Below are 18,039 nucleotides of genomic sequence, written 5' to 3' on the forward strand. Positions count from 1 at the left end.
AAACTCCCTATGGATAACCAAACTTGGCATCCATAGTGTAAATAAGCCCAATAATCCCCTCATTTATATGCTTGAAATCTCAAGAAAGTTAGACATACACATTAGAGTCCTAAGAAATACCCCTCTTATTTATTGATTCATTAATGCTTGGATTAGTGAAGAAAAATCCATGCCTAATTTGCACCTTAGAATTGAGTTACCTTTGAAAGTTTCCCTAGTTATTCATTTGGCAACTTGCTCTCTCTCTCTCTCTCTCTCTCTCTCTCTCTCTGTGTGACAAAATGCATAACAAAAGTTGGAGTTTATAGACCAAATTTTTACATGCTTGAATTACTTCAATTTGATAGTGAATTGAATATGCATTGGGTAGAGCAAAGCTCTAACATTGTGGGGTGGTAAAGATCGAGGCCTGATTGAACAAATGGAATCAAACTTCAACTAGAATTCATGCAAACCCCTCATTGATTATAGTTTGGCAACAATGAGACTAGAAACAACTTCAATCTCCACATCTTCACATCCATAAATCTCACATCATGGTGCAAATAAACCAAGAAACTAAATTTTGAGAGATCAAAAGCTTGTATTGTGATCCACATGTTATGCACATGTATTTCTTGATCAATGTCATGCGTGGTGTTCATGACTTAAGTGTGAAGACAAGTCAATCTACTTCTATCAATCCCTTTGGCATCCCTTGTAAGATTGAATGTTTCTGTATAGTTTGTCTCATGTGTGGGGGACACATCATCACGGTATACATTACCTAAGTATTTAGTGTACAAGTACCCCCTTTTTACATTTCCAACACATTTTTTATGCTACCACCTTAGGGTGTTTCTCAATTTCATTCTACTTTTTACACTAATGTGAGCAAACTTGTGATAATTAATACAAGCTAAATCAAAGATATTCAAGTCATGGTACAATAGTAGTGATAATCCTTTACCAACATCAAAGATGACTCTATGAACATCATCAATGGCCAGCTAGGCTGAAGCATCTTAGACACATGGTGATGACTGGGTTGATTGCTATTGTTGTCATTGCTCTTTGGGAGGCAAGAGATCCTTGTCAAGAGGAAATTGAGAAATAAGTGTAGAGGATTTATCTCTATAGCATGAATAAGTGAAGAGGATCCTGTGAAAAAGAGGAATCAATAGGTATCATGGACACAAAAACCTCCCTTGCTTTTCCTCTTCACTTTTCCCTTACTATGTTGAGGGTCTATCCATCCTTGTTTCCAAATTTGAGAAATAAGTGGGCTCCTTGGCTTTACATTGGGTGGGCTAAGTACTATGTTGAAAGATAGAAGATATCAATGTATTTTGGGCCTTCTCCATGGACTGATCTACCAAGTTGCTCTTTTTGTTTGGACATTAAACCATGAAGTGACCCAATTGTCCACATGAAAACCAATGACCAACAAAAGTACCCTACTTTGTGTCAGGGGCAAAGGCGCCTCTGCCTAGCTGCCTTTGTATTACTACATTGACAATACCTGCCACTACAGGTGGTGGGTGCCGTCACCGTCACTTTATTCTTTATTCTTTTAATGACAGTTTGAATAAAAGAAGGCCCAGTCACACATTGAGACTATTGGAGTTCCCATCTGGTCTCTCTCTCTTTCTTGCTCTTACTCTTCGCCATAGCTCTCTCATGCAAGCTTCGATCCTTCTTACCTTTCAACCGGTATCAGAGCGTGGTTGCTTGAGCATTTGAGCTTGGTCCCTGACTCCTTCGGGATTCATTTGAATCTCTACAGCATTGGTTCTCACTCTTGGCAGCCATATCCGACTCCTTCGAGCTCTGACCACTCCTTGGCTTCCCGAGCACCTACCCGACCCATTTGGGCACCCTCAGGGCATTCCTTCAAAGATATTGGAGCTCTCTTTTGTTATTTTACTTCAATCCACAAGTTTTGTGAAGCAAGGCAGCCATGTCCCCTTACTTCTTGTGATGCCTACTCTCTACCAGTGACTTTGCCCTTCAATAGGGAGCTCCAAGGGGTCCTTGACTACTCCCCCAACCTTGCCTTAACCTTTCCCAGCACTTCCACCGGCCCCAAATAAGTTTGGGTCAGCTTGAAGACCTGCCAGAAAAATCATTTTCTACTTCAGCCCTCCCTTGATACTCATTGGCAGCTTGAAAACACTTCATTTGGCACTTGGAAACACCCCATTGATGTTCGACATTGGTGGTTATCATTGGCATTGATTTGTGGATTGATTTACCTCATTCCATGACTGTTTTCCACAATCCACAAGCAGCCACAAAGTGTTACATCAACACTTTATATTTATGCTTCGTTGGCATTAACATTGGTTGCTCTTTTGGTCCCAAATGCGCCCCGAATGCTAGGGGAATGTATACCTATGACGTGAGATGCTTTTGGGGCTGAATTTACTCAGTCATTGACTATTTTACATAGTCCACATGGAGCCCAAAATAGGGCAGCCCTCTGCCATTATACTTTATGCTCATGCTACATAGTCATTTGATGCCCGATTATGCCCGGTTGGTACCTCTACATATGGAAAAGTATGCCTATGATTTGTCTATGGTTTTGAGCTTGGATTGAGCCATTTTTTGATCAATTTTGGACGTTTATTTGCTGCTAGAATATTCATGGCTGAAGCTCTTTTGCTTATGTTTGGATATGCCTATTGCATTTGGGCTATGTCTTAGATGTAAACATTGTTATAGTGACTCTCGAGGATCGGCATAGAGCTTGGATTTTCTCTCAAATCATTGGTTAAGCTTGAGCTCACTTTGAATAGCATTTGGATCTTCATCTCTAATGTACTTATGGCATGTACTTTACTTATGTCTGACCGATTTTGACATGCTTAGCCTATGCTACTACTACATGCCCGTGACATTGTTTGGAGTTGGATGCTACTAAGCTTTGCTTTGGCTTGACATTTGATTGCCTGGAGCTTACTTTGGCTATTTCTCGGCTTGCCAAAGTCACAGTTTAGATGTACTTGATGTCTATGGATGCTACACGGCCTATATGCTCATGAGGTATTATTGATGCTTGATCTTGGAGCCTCTAGCATTGGTGCTATCATATGCCCTTATTGAGCTTCTTTGCTTGATATTTACAACTTTTGTGCCAGTGGGAGCGTCTTGATATGCTTGACAGACATTGAGCAGACAGCTTATGCTACTTGAGCATTTGGATACTTGAGACTGGGATCTTCGCTTGGATGTTGCATGGTTGATATGCGGTGGTCCTCACAGATGTACTTGGACTGATTTGGGCTTTGCACTCCCTAAGCATACATCTCTTTGTGTCAAGTCTTGCCAATTTTGTGTACACTTTGCCGTATTACACAGGGGGTGTGCCAGCTTACAAAAGGATTCATTCAACATGCTTAGGTGTTTGCTCAATGTTCATATGATTGTCACATGCTGATTTATGCCCACTTGATGTGATGGTTATGCTTTCACAGTCGATGGTTGACTTGGTGCATTCATTTTGCCTACAGTTTGCTCTCATTCTACCTAGCTGTAATTTATTACAGCAAGCAGTCATGCATGGACAAACATGGAATTTTCATGCTGAATCATCTTGATTTTATATAATTTTGATGGTACTTGGTGGACAACATCATTAGCTATTAGTTCTGGTCATTTTGCCTTGGTTTTGGTGGTATTTTGGCTATTTACAACAGAAAACAGCAAGTTGTTTTAAATTGTCTGCACCGTTTTGGACTGTAGTATGGTATCTTCTTTCACTGATAGTGCTATCTTCAACATCACTAAGCTTAATGGTACGAATTATGCCTATTGGAATAGCCAAGTTTGGCATGTACTGGTGCAAAAATCTCAAATCAAGTCACTAAGAATGCGTGGTGAGCAGCATGAAACTATGACTGATGACAAATGGGATGAGCTTGATGAGTTATGCAAGTCCACCCTCATCTTGTCTCTCACTGAACAGGCGCATTACAATGTGGTTGAGGAAGCACAGAGTGCTTGGTAGCTTTGGGATAAAATTAAGAACCTCTATGACAAGAAAAGTCCAGCAAGTCAGATGTATTAGCTGAAGCAGCTTATGGACCTGCGCATGAAGGAGAATATGACAATGTCTCCTCATTTGAGCCTTACCTTTATGATGAGTTACTCCGTTGTTTTTGCTTGGGACTCTGAGTGAGTCATGGGATGTATTCCGCACTGCCTTATGTGCTCCTACTACTATTTTGAACTTGCCTAATGTAGAGAGTGCTCTTCTACAAGAAGAGATCAACCGTAAGAACTTGGATGCCTCTTGTGTGTCACATGCTTTGACTATTAGAGGCAGAGATGGTAATGGCAAGAATGACCGTGGGCCTGGACATGACAGAGACTCACAGAAGTCTAGATCTAAGTCGCGTGGTAAGGCGCGCAACAAGTCTCGTGGGAGAAATGCTAATGTGATATGTCATCATTGCGGTAAGAAGGGTCATATACGCCCATAGTGTCATGAGTTGCGCAATGAGAAGCGCAAAGAAAAGACAAAGTACAAGAAAAGTCCTCTGATCACCACAGCATTATGCCTACAAAATCCAGTGTGAAAATCGAGGAGATAAATGTCATGCAGACTAATGACTCCGATGGGGAGTACATACTTGCAGCTAGTTCTTGTGATGCTACGTTGTTGACTGAGGTTCACTCTATGTATGCGCAGTGCTAGCTTTTGGATTCCGGTGCTTCATTTCATGTTACACCATACCGTGAGTGGTTCCATTCTTACCGCACTCTCTGGTTCAGTTCGCTTGAGTGATGACAAGTCACTTGCTATTGTTGGCATTGGGGATGTACGACTACAGTTCCCTACTAGCAATACTTTTATGTTACAGGATGTATGTCATGTACATGTGCTTACACGCAATCTTATGTCTGCAAGGCAGCTTGATGATTCATGTTTCATTTGGGGATTCTACCTAAAAGATCACACGTGTCAAACTTGTGCTTGCTAGAGGTACCAAGGTTGGCAACCTCTATCCTCTTGCAGTTGATGGGTTCTCTGTTGACCATGTTTTGTCAGTGGGTTCCATCCTACATGTATCTCTTTGGCATGCTCGTTTAGGCCATATGTCTTTGAAGGGAATGAAAATGCTTTTTGGTATGTAATACTTACCGCCCCTTGACTATACATATTTTGATTCATGTGTGCATTGTCTTTATGGCAGACAGACTAGGAATATGCATAAGAAGTCTGGTCGGACACGCATGGGTGAGCCCTTGGCATTAGTACATTCGAATGTCTCTAGGCCCATGCCCTGTCAGTCTATGGGTAGTAAAAAGTATTTTGTAACGTTTATTGACGATTTTTCGCGTAAAGTTTGGGTTTATTCCATTAAGCTGAAGTCAGATGTCTTGATTGTGTTTCAGAGATGGCTTGCATTGGTTGAGAACCAAACTAGACATAAGCTAAAATCCCTTAGGAATGACAATGGGGGAAAATATGTGTCAGGTGCCTTTGGCAACTATGTGACGAGAGAGGTATTGAGCATCAGTCGACCACCCCCTATACCCCACCCCAGAATGGTTTGGCTTAGCGGATGAATACAACCATTCACGAGCATGCACACAATATGCTTAGCCATGCAGGCCTACCATAAAGCTTTTGGGTTGCAGCAGTCAGTATAGTTGTGCATATCATAAATAGATCACCTTCCAATGGCTTGGATTTCCACGTTGCAAAGGAGATATGGACTAGCAAACCTCCGTCTTATGCGCATCTACGTGTCTTTGGATGTGAGGCATTCTGCCATGTGCCCAAGGACAAGCATACTAAGCAAGATCCTAAGAGTGTCAAATGCATTTTCCTTGGCTATGGAGATGCAGATGACATGGGTTACCGCCTTTGGGATCCACAGGCGCAGAAAGTCGTCCGCAGCCATGATGTAGTCTTCCATGAAGACAAGATGCATAGGCAGGCTAAGGTGGTAGAGATACGCAGGGTTATATTCTAGGAGGAGCCACGTGCTCCTACACAGCTAGTTGGACAGCTTGCAGCAGCAGTTGGGACACATGGCTAGGGTGTTCGACAAGCAGCAGAGGCTGAAGTGAGACGGTCTACTAGAGCTAGATGTCCACCTAATAGATTTGAACCCTCGATGCATTATGTCTTGGTTACAAATGCAAGAGAGCCTCTCACATAAGACGATGCTATGTGCAGGGGTGGCAATCACTCTTGGCAGAGGGCTATACAGTCTAAGATGGACTCCCTGCATAAGAATATGACTTGGGATTTAGTTACACTGCCTCACAGCAAGAAGACTTTGCCATGCAAATGGGTGTACAAGCTCAAAAGTACCCCATGGGCACCCCAAGCCAGCTTATAAGGCAAGAAGTATTGCTAAGGGTTTTAAACAAGAGGATAGAGTTGACTTTGATGAAGTCTTTTCTCCTCTGGTCAAGATGACCACCCTATGCTTGGTTTTGGGGTTAATCGCGCAACTTGACTTGGACATGTATCAAATGGATGTCAAGACTGCATTCTTGCATGGGAATTTGCATGATGAGATTTACATAGAGCAAGCTAAGGCCTATGCAGAACCTGGTAGGGAGCACCTAGTGTATAAGTTGAAGAAAAAATTTTATGACTTGAAGTAGGCACCTAGAGAGTGGTATCATAAGTTTAATGCCTTTATGCAGTCACAGGGCTACAACAGGAGTGCTATGGATCCGTGTCTTTACACGAATAAATCCCATGATGGCTCATTGCTTATTTTGGTACTTTATCTGGATGATATGCTAATAGTAGGGAAAGCTCATGATGAGCTGGATGCTCTTAAATATTAGCAGAAGAAGAGCTTTGAGATGAAGGATTTGAGATAGGCCTCTCACATTCTTAGTATGTGTATTAAGCGCGGTAGGCATCAAGGACTACTCTACCTCTCACAGAGGGAGTACATTCATAAAGTCCTTGAGCATTTCCGCATGCAGGACGTGAAGCCTATTGGCTGTCCATTACCTTCTTATATGAAGGTCTCACAGGCCGATTGTCCGCAGACATAGGGCCGAGATAACCAAGATCCCTTATGCATCAACCGTGGGCAGTTCGATGTATGCCACGATAGCCACTCGACCAGATATTGCCTTTGTAATCGATGTTGTGGCACACTATATGGCTACACCTGGCAAGAAGCATTGGAATGCAGTGAAGGATATCATGAGATACTTGAACGGCATAGCAGATATGTGTATTTTCTATGGCAACCAGGATACAAGAGTCGTAGGATACCCAGACTCTGATTATGCAAGATATGCAAATAGTAGGAAGTCCACTTCTGGCTATGTATTCACCTATGCTGGAGGTGCTGTCTCTTGGATGTCCAAGGTTCAAAAGTGTACGGCTCTCTCTACCAGTGAGGTCGAGTATGTTACAGCCACTGAGGCTTGCAAGGAGGCCATATGGTTGGGCCATTTGGTTCATGACCTTGGGATTGATTCTATACCTACGTTGCATTCCGATTCTATAAGTGCTATTCAGCTAGCCAAGAATCCGGTCTTCCATGCGAAGACGAAACACATTAAGGTGAGGTATCACTTCATACGTATGGTTGTGGAGGACAAGTCTATTGACCTTGTCAAGATCTCTACTGATGAAAATCATGCAAATCTGCTCATGAGAAGCCTCACTACTGAGCACTTTGCCTTCCTCAAGAGATTGATGGATATTGGATGAGATGATCTTTTTCCTCATCATGTTGTACATGTGTACATTATACTATCTTTTCTTTTTCTTTTCACTCCTCATTGGGGTAGATTTGCCTTTGTCTAGCCGCTCGTGTATTACTACACTGACAATACCCACCATTGCACACTGCAGGTGACGAGCGCCTGTCAGAGTCACTTTATTCTTTATTCTTTTAGTGACAGTTTGAATAAAGGAAAGCCCGGTTACACATTGTGACTGTTGGAGTTCCCATTTGGTCTCTCTCTCTTTCTTGCTCTCCCACCATAGCTCTCCCATGCAAGCTTCGATCATTCTCACCTTTCACTTTGCCAAAACCAAAGCAGTCGCATGTCAATATAGTTAAGGCACAACCAATTGGCCCTCTTTCTACAATTGTTCCAAAACATGCACAACCTATTTTGGTTGGCTGTCTTCACACTTGGGGATACCAACACATGGCTTGCAACCGCTATTACATCCTTGAGGAGAGCCCAACAAATCGTTGAGCAATTCTCTACTTCCACCCATACTAGACAATATGGACCAATTATTTCTCAAAGAATAGGAACCACATACTAGAACCTCCTGCAAAAGTTGAAAGAAGCACAACCTCATAGAATCCCCATGGACCAACAAAGGTCTCCACACAATCTGTAAGGGTAACCATTATCCACTTACAAATCCTAGCAAGTATAAGAATCCGACCTGTGAAAAAGAAGATAACGCCTCACTCATGAAAAGCAAAAAAGAAGTGAAAATTTTCCTTAGTATATACTTGTGTATCCAAAATCTCCTTCCCCACATAGATGGGAAGAGCTTGATGGTTGTGTTACACATATTCCTTCAAAAGGAAATTTGCAAACTCTAGCAATTGATCCCAATTTGGTTCTTGCAAATCATGTGAAGTAAAGGCCACGTGGGCATACAAGCTAGACAAAGAATCACCAAAATCCAAAGCAATGCTAAGGATTGTAGGGGGGTGATGCCATCTCATCAGAGCGGGGCAACATTGCTTCTTCTGCTGCATCGTCTTTCCAATCTATGGTTGGAGCCAAGTCTTCAACTGGCTGGTCAACATAGTCCATTATTGGGTCTGCCAAAGGAGGGGAGATGTTAACAGCAGCTCAACAAACACCTGTACAGGGGGGCGAAACACGCCTGTGAGGGCACACAAAGGCGTCCGTACAAAGCAGTCATTGACATGGGCTAAACAGGGAGTCGCAACCCTGTTCACAATTCTCTCTCTCTTTCTTTCGTGAAGACAATTAAATTAAGTAGAAAATATTTACATCAAACCATCAGGTCAAGCATTCTCTCTCTCTCTCTCTCTCTCTCTCTCTCTCTCTCTCTCTCTCTCTCTCTCTCTCTCTCTCTCTTTGTCTAATATTTACATAAGGCCTGCAAACTTTCAGAACAACCTATATATGAACAGTACTAATAAATCACACAGAAGGAACAACTGGAGTAGAGCGCCACCCAAGGAGTAGCAATATCTGAAAGAACCAGGTCAACATACATCATAGAAGAGATTTGCCATAACACTAATCCACACACACGGACCACATGCCCATAGATGCCCAAAGCTGAATAAAAAATAAAGGCATTGCAAGTACACCATATATGCCACAGGGATGTCCATCTAAGGAAATGAAATAGACGAAAATAATGGCAGATGATAAATTCCCCATAATCTAGGAATGAATTGGTATGCGGTGCAGAGTCACCGAGGACCACACACAAGAAATGAAATTCCAGATCTGTCGCACAATAGGGCAAGAGACAAAAATGTGAAGCAATGTCTCATCACATGTATAGAAAACACGACGACCTGCAGAGATCTTTCGAAAATAGAGCACTTCTCTCAATGGAAGACCCCCAATGAGCAGCCTCTACATGAATGCTTTTCCCTAATATGGAACCTTACACTTCCAGAGCTCAATAAATCTTTCCTACCACTTCTTTTTGCTATCCCTAAGATGCCATAACTTATTAACTTTCCCCAAGACCCATCTCTTAGCTTCCACCATCTGATGATATATCTGATTAGCCGACCTTTTTTTAAAATCATGAGGAAGCACAAACATCTGATTAGGCCATGGATCCAGTGGTTGTAACACAAGCAAAGGAGAGAACCTCTGACAGATGTCCTGTATGGATGACCAAATATCCCTATATCCACAAGGCACCCTAAAGTACTAATGAATATGCCTAAAAGAATAAAGGCGAGGCTGCCCAGGAATAACTCCATCACAGATAGTCTTCAACCCCAACCTAGCCATCCAATTAAACTTCTCGCTGCAAATCTTTTTGTGGCCAATCCAACAACCTTGAGGTAGCCAACATTTCTCCTTGCAGTGAATTTTCCTCCTTACGAATATCTGGAGGACGCCAAACTGCAAAACAAAGCAACTCTTGTAGGAAGCAATCAAATGAGAAAGGAGAAAAGATTGGGAGACCTTTATAGGCCTCATAGAATTAAGCGCATGCAACCAAGAAGCATGAATAACCGTGCTACCATGAGAGACGCCAATCTTTTCTATGAAGAATTTGGCAATATGTGACCAAGGATTACACTAAGTACATAGACTCTGCAAAAAAGGATAGCCTCAAAGCAGCCATATGCAAATTAACATCCAACAACGCTGCACCCTACATCCTTTTTGAAGTGGTCACATGTTGCTAAGAGATCCATACCTGCCCCAAACGATTGCCTTTCTTTTTCCACAGCATAAATCTAATAGGCTAGACCAAAATCCAAAAGGGACTTCTTAGTCCAAGGAAGCAATGGCAAAAAGAACGAAATCATACTAATCATAATGCATTGAGCCACTTTCAATCTAACATGTAGAGACCAACTCTAAGATTTCCAGTACATTAACATGTCATGAATTCGAGAGAACATCCAATCGTGACGCAATCTCCACATCAATAGGATATCCCAAGTGTCTAATTATATTGCCCCTTGGGATCACAATGCCATTCCAACCCAAGGCCTACAGATCATTCTCCATATAAGAGAGAAGGGTGGATTTTTGAGTATTAATGTGAAGACCCAATGCCAAAGCAAAAAAACTTCATGCCAACATTGCGCGATTAACATTAATATGATCCATCTAAAGAAACATGAAAGAATCATCTGCCAAAGATTAGCCCACAAGCTGATCACCGCCTAGAAGAGATAAGCCAACTATCACATCTTGAGTTGCCAACTTATCCAATAATGAGAGCAACATGCGAGTTACCAAAGCAAGCAGCAAAGGACTAAGAGGACAACCTTGTTGAAGAGACCGAGATAAGGCAATTTCCTTCATAATCCCTCCATTAAGAGCAATACAAGCCACAGCCCCCTTGACTAATGGTATCAACTAGAGAAATCATACGAGGCCAAAAACCCATTGTAGACATTAATTGTCACAAAAATGACCAGCTAACATGATCAAATGCCTTCTCGATATCCAACTGAAGCATAACAACCTACTGCTAGAAGGTTTGGTATAATGAATTCCCAACTGAACATTCAAAATGTTGTACATTATATTCTGACCTTTAATGAAACCGTATCGAGGTGGATGAATGAGGTGCAAAAACACTTCTTGCAATCTGTTGGCAATAATTTTGGAGAAGATTTTATATAACGATCCCATAACTGAAATGGGTCTCCATTGTTTCAATTAGGTCAAAGAGAAAACCTTGGGCAACAACCTGATGACAACAATCTTACAATCTGAAGGCATCATACCAAAGTTCCACACCCGCTGACACAAGCAAGTTAATGGATCCCTAAGCAATTGCATATGGACTCAAAACAACTCATTAGGAAGGCCATCAAACTTTTCCTTTGAGACAAGTGAGACAACACTTCTTTCACTTCATCTTCAAAAAAATCAACCTCCATTAAATTCATCCCTTCTGGTTTGACCTGATTACTAACCAAGTCAACAATCATCCGAATAATGGAGGCAAGATCCGTCACATATTACCTTGCTCATCATTTAAATGCATAATATTTTCTCGAGCATATTTCTAATACAGTCGAGCAAAAAATTTGATGAGTTTAACAGTTGTTATCATGTAAAGCTTTGGCTCTGGCTAACAGTTTGTATTTTGCATATTCCTCTTCCTAAAGAGATTGAACCCTGCCTTTCTATCATACAATGCAAGTGAGCAAGTCATGATTGGAATCCCCAATCTACACAGAGACAAGGAATGAGCTAATAAAGATTGAGCATGTTGCAATTCTGCTCGAAACGAGGAAGCATGCTGAATTTCATATGCTTCCATCCCTGTAGATAGAACCTTTGAGCTAAAAGAAGCTATTAACTGTTGGATACCTTTCAAAAATTGATTTTCCTCGTCACTCAAGGTCATCCATAACCAAATGCGGTGAGGTTGCCTGATCTACAAAGACAAGCATTAAAATCACCCATAACAAAGCCTTGACGAGCCATAGCAAGGCACTGCAAGTCATCCCAAAGCTGACAACATTCCACATTCCCTTGCATTAGAAGAAGCATACATGCCTACAATCCACAAAACCTCTCCTTCATAACATATTTCCAAGATCACAAATCGACCACATGTATATTGAGAAACCTACGCTGGTTGCAGGGAGGATTTCACTGCCTACATAACCACCGATTTATAGGAAGCACGACCACTAAATAAGATTGCATAATCCTTATACACATAAGAAGATCCAGCCAAAGCATGCTGTTTATACTCCACAGCACAAAAAACAACCCAATTTCTAGCTAACACAACTTTCCGCAACTGATATTGCTTGTTGGCCGAAGAAATACATTTCACATTCCACAATGCAATTTTCATGACAAAATCTAAAACGAGAAAACTAGTGAGCCATTGCTTTCTCTTTCCCTTTTACATCAATAGCCTTGGCAACCTAGAATCTCTCCATTTCACTATGGATAACCTCTATAAGATCAACCCTTTGCAAACCTACAATCGAAGCTCGAGAAGGAAACTGCATTTGCTGGGAGCGAAAAACATCCCAAGGCACAAGCCTTCCACAAGCATCGAATCGCAAAGCTGAATCAGAAGTCCTTTTATCTTCCACTATTGGAGCACGCAAAGTTTGAGGTTTCATATAAAACCCCTTTTACCTTTGCGTTGAAAGGTCTGAGTGATTGGGGGCAGCGGAGGATGGGCAACAGCCGATGGGCAAAAGTCGAGTGAGAATCTTGCCTAGCATTACGACGAACCACAGTGACCCAAGAATCCTCCCTAGGAGACAAATTCCGCCCAAGCGCAATCGAAGGACGCTCCCCACCTACATGAGGAACATCCTTCTTGCCTTCCTCACAACCATGTTAGGAAAGCTGCTTTGGAATCAGCTACTAGTTGCTGAATCATTGCTAAGGAAGGTGGTCTTGCATTTCCATATCTTAATCCATAGGGCCCTATACTACCTCTATATTATTATCGCATTCCGAAATGAAATGGCACAACTGGCCACATCTTAAAGTGTCCTGCAAAAGTACCCCATTTCTACTCATACACCAACATTTGTAAGCTTGGAACTTCAAAACGAACTTTTGTCGGGCGAGGTTTTCCTGTATCACACAGCATACATGCCCTATTCCTATTGCGGGAATACATCTGTGAAGAAGAGCATTAACCTCTGGCTGAGACAAATTTGGGGGGCTTAAGGCTGGTTCTTCAACCAACATCCTACGACGTTTGCCTTGTTCATCCCCATCCATCAACGACCCAGAGTCTTCAGCCGAGACATCACCATCCGGACTCTCCAGATCTTGGTCATTCCCTTGCCCGATATGCTGATCAAGGAAGGCCATATCAATGCCATTTGATACCTGCAAATTCGCCATTATAGAAGTAGATGGTGATCACAAGACATGTCACTGAACACTAATAGGCTGTGTCCCACCAGATCTGGGCTGGGACTGGCTTCTGCAGGCCCTGTGTGGAAACACTCTGCACAGGAGTAGTAAGTGCGAAAGATGTTCTCACTCCCTTACTCATGCCAAATCTGTAGGTCAAGCAGAAGAGCGTATGTACAAGGAACGAGTGTATGTACAAGGAACGTAGGAGCAGGTCGCGATTTACAGGGCTTTTGACAGGGAGGGTAGGCATGACCCACTGCGGAGCAGAAAAAGGGGGGGGCAAGAAGACTGCACGCGACCCTCCTCAGACAGCAACGCTGCTGATCCAAGGCACAAGCTTGTGGAGACCCAGAAGATGCAGAGCTGCAGGACGATTAGGGTTTCCGGTTTAACAACAGGCATAAGACGATTCTCTCTCTCTCTCTCTCTCTCTCTCTCTCTCTCTCTCTCTCTCTCTCTGTGTACTACATAGTCATACCAATGTAGGAATTGAATTTAACAACGGCTACTTATGATTCTTTCAATGTACCAACCAAAGCTAACATTGAGTGCATACTCATCTGCATGCAGCATACAGCATGTATGTCTCATCTTTAGTCTTCTTTTTAACCTGTTATTTTTACTGCAGTCACTAAATTATCTGTACTTCACTTCAAGACAGGATGCAAAACTTAAATATCACTTCCTTGTAGTGGGAACTCTATTGCAAGCATCTGATCTTCTTACCAAGTGAAGCCTTTACTTTCTCCAAGGCTGCTTGCCAAATAAATAATAAACGATAATTGTGAGGATGGGCTGCAAAAGTTAAATATCACTTCCTGGTAATGGGAACTCCATTACAAGTCTCTGATCTGCTTACCAAGTAAAGCCTTTACTTTCTTGAAGGCTTAATGCCAAATCTCAAACTTCTTGTTAGAGTTTCTAGTTTGCTGGGTGCCAACACCAGAGGAATCTGATCAGCTGGATCAACTTTCCATCTCAGGTTAATCAGTTTTAATTGAATTCGGGTCTCAAGTAGATCACCTATTACAAGTCTAAATCAACACATCAATGCGCAATTGATAACAGTGACAACAATATTCAAGAACTCTCAACCTCTGGAGGTTAGTCATGCAACCACTGGTTGCAGTCAGTCTCTTCCAAGAAATACCACTACGGATTGAGAATATGGATCTGAAACAGACTGGAAAAAATTAATTCTATACTAAGATAATTTGGCATATTACATTTGACAGCTCCATCCAGTCCCAGATGAGAATAATTAGGACAGTTCCCCCAATGTGGATGGGAACCTATTTCTGAAGAAACTCCACATCAGCTAACATATTCATGATCAAACCTGCTTGTCCATGCATTTGCCTGAGCATTGCTGGCAGGGTGAAAAGACCCTGTGTCTGACCACTCACTGCTTCGGTCAAAGGTAGGTATTAATAAAGTATACCTTGACATAACTGGTTTATATTACAACAAAGATTCGTTGATACGCCACTGTGCAGGGCTTCCCTGTTTAAGCCAATACATGACCACAAGGCAAACATTCCTTTTTGCAAAGGAATATAGAAAACATATGGTGCTGATGTAGTCCTCAACAAACTCCATGGCATTACCCTGAGAATGGGTTGTGGAAAATGACTCAAATGGACGGCAAGAATAGCCCTAAGTTGCATTGAATTGCTCTGCGCAAAGATGAGATTGCTGCAAATCAAAAACATGTTGTTAGGCTCACTCCAGTGCAAATATGAGATTCCTGCAAATCTTGTTGATAGGTTCACTCCAGTGCACAGATGAGATCATTGCAAGTGAAACTACAAGTTATTATATCAGGCTCACCTCTAGAAAAACCATAACATTGGCCAGTTCAAAGATTCTGTTGATACGCCTGTTGTTGAGGATATTGTTGCAAAGAAGAAAGTACTTGCTGTGGAGGTTGACCTTGTTGTCTTTGCATGATTCCAGTTGAGGATAACAAAGGTTGTGCTGTTACACCTGACTCCATATGAGTCTGAGAGTGTTGAGCTTGCATCTGCTGTGATACTGGGTTCGTCTGAAACAAACAGCCTGATTAGTTAGTTATTGTAGCCATGAGTTGTGGTAGGTGACTTTCCAGGCCTAACATAAATTAGAGGGTAAACAAGCAGTCACCACCCAGACTGCTCACTCTAATGAATCCTCACATTTCACTCGATTTGGTGTGAATGATACATTGAGAATTCCAGATCAGTATGGTTTTACAGTCCAAGGCAATCATCAATATCAAAAATCCAAACTTCATTACAAATTTAAATGATATTGGGTATCAGCACAGCTGAATAGTTGGAAAAATATCGTTGGATACACAAAAGTGACAAGATGATCAGTTGGAGACTCTTTCATTTGGCATAAGAGGACACCTATTTGAAACAGAGGGTAACCTGCTGTTGTTGCACTTGCATTTGCTGTATTTGATCTTGAGTCCATGCATATGGCTGTGGTTGTGACATTCTGTAATATGGCTCCTTCAAATCCATCTTTCCAGATGATGTCTGTACAACAGCTTGCCCAGATGGACCCCACATTTTAACTGTCCATACAAGCAGCATAGTTGAATTAGATAAGAGTGTATAAATTCTGCGCTGAATTATCGGCACCAGATATGTTATTGTTATACCATGCAAAAACACAACTTTAGATAAAGTATACATTTACCTACCAGACATGGTAAGATTCAATGTGTAACTCTGAGCACTATGAGCAACCATATTGAGGTTCCCTGTGATGACTTGTCCTGCCATAACATACAATGGCTGAGAAAGTACACACCGCAGCTGATACCAATGTGTAGTTGGTGCACCAGGTGCAGTTGTCAACCATCTCTGTACAGCGCTGTAAGATAACAGATGATAAACTTTTGCAAATGAGCATGTCCAGTATAAAAGCCACGAGAGGTCAAACATTGCATGTCTTTCAAACAGAATTGATTTTGGCATACGGTCAATAAATCCATGAAAGAGGAATCAGATATAGAAACAAACCATCCGTTGAAAAGTACATCAAACCAGCATGCAAGACCATGGACGCGGGCTGCCATGGCAGCCGTGAAATTTAAAGGTATGTTTATCTCATAGAATTCCTCTTCCTGAAAAAAACCAGGAGAATCCCAAGACAGGATAAGCACACACTGTCTTTGTCCACATGAAACAGACCAAGAGTTCTACATTAGTAATGCACATTACGACCTTAATTTTGGAAAAATCGATGGTGTAGAAACTTGAAGGAGCAACGAGTAGCCTGGGATCAAAAGCATCTACCACAGGCTGCATATGACCCCCAACATATATGCAAATCAGTTCAACAAGTCCTGATCTTTAACGTTAAAAAAATAACTCTCTACTATAATCAGCAGTAAATACCATACTCCTATCTTATACATCATGCATAAGTAAGTTACATTAATACCCCGGAACGCTCAACACCGTCACGTCGCAAGCTCTCCCCCCCCCCCGGCTCCGTCTGATCGCGCCTGCCCCCCCAGATGGATTGCGGCCCTCGCTCCGTCTGATCATTCCCTCCCGCTCCGTCTGATCACCCCCCCCCCCCTCTGGCTGTTTCCCTCCGCCAGTCCGCCCAGGCGTGACTGAACCCCCGAGCCCCAACACTTCGCTGCTCCCCCCCCCCCCCCCCCGGGGGCCCTGCCTGGCCTTTTCCCTTCCACCTGGCTGTTTCCCTCCGCCTGTCCGCCCAGGCATGACTGAACCCCCCAGCCCCGACATTTCACTGCCCGTGATTGGTAGTTCTCTCAAAAGGGACGCGCAATGGAAACCTCTGGTCAAATGCCAGCGCATTCAGCGAGTGCCCCCCAATCAAACACCCTGCGCGTCGTCCTCTCTGAGGAGCAGCTCTTAGCCGTCCAAGCTAAGAAGCCAGAGCTAATGGAAACAGCGATTTATGGTTAGGTAGTAAGACATTCCCCAGCCAGGGCCTAGCTTCAGTACTGGCTTCGCTCCACGCTGTGCATCGGCACAACGCAGATCGTGGAGGCGGTCCTAATGGGCCAAGCGATCTTCATGGTCCGGCTCAGTTCCGCGGACGCAACGCGCAAGTTACTCACTAGTTCACCATATGCGTCCACAAAGGGGGTCATATACATGGTCCCTTGGTACAGTGGCTTTACTGTGGAGGCGTTTGCACTCCACAACAGCTTCCTTCGGCACCTGGTCACCCTTCTTTTCCCCGGCCTGGTGATAGAGTATCGCCAATTGGTGGATGACTTTGGACGGCTCTTCAGCACTATCCTCGTGTCTTTCGCAGATGCAGTGACAACAGCAAGAGTCCCAATGATATGGGTGGCAGTGAAAGAGGTCAAGAATATCCCACAAATCCTAGAGATTGAGGCAGGCCGGCACTCCTGTAGGCAACAGGTCATTGTGACTAGGCAACCAAGGCAGTGCCTACACTGCCACGACTTTAGGCATCAGGCACCAGTTTGTACGCGTTTTGGAGCCAAGGCGGCTCCGCCGACAGGCC

The 18,039-nt window shown here is 42.8% G+C and overlaps 1 protein-coding gene across 1 annotated transcript in view; it reads right to left on the reverse strand.

The window, feature by feature from the left end:
- Positions 1–14,299: 14,299 nt before the first annotated feature.
- Positions 14,300–18,039, reverse strand: part of LOC148020186 (putative histone-arginine methyltransferase CARM1) — a 79,728-nt gene continuing 75,988 nt past the window's right edge. Inside the window, exons 12-17 of the mRNA XM_087700493.1 lie at positions 16,752–16,829; positions 16,548–16,651; positions 16,226–16,398; positions 15,948–16,096; positions 15,367–15,580; positions 14,300–15,231 (exon numbers count right to left, since the gene is read on the reverse strand). Coding sequence (XP_087556619.1) covers positions 15,395–15,580; positions 15,948–16,096; positions 16,226–16,398; positions 16,548–16,651; positions 16,752–16,829 — 690 coding nt within the window. The 3' untranslated portion in view covers positions 14,300–15,231; positions 15,367–15,394. The remainder of the gene's footprint in view (positions 15,232–15,366; positions 15,581–15,947; positions 16,097–16,225; positions 16,399–16,547; positions 16,652–16,751; positions 16,830–18,039) is intronic.

Source organism: Lygodium microphyllum, chromosome 19, assembly GCF_053477565.2.
Source record: "Lygodium microphyllum isolate KBCC chromosome 19, Lygodium_microphyllum_v1.1.10, whole genome shotgun sequence".
In the NCBI taxonomy this organism is placed as follows: Eukaryota; Viridiplantae; Streptophyta; class Polypodiopsida; order Schizaeales; family Lygodiaceae; genus Lygodium; species Lygodium microphyllum.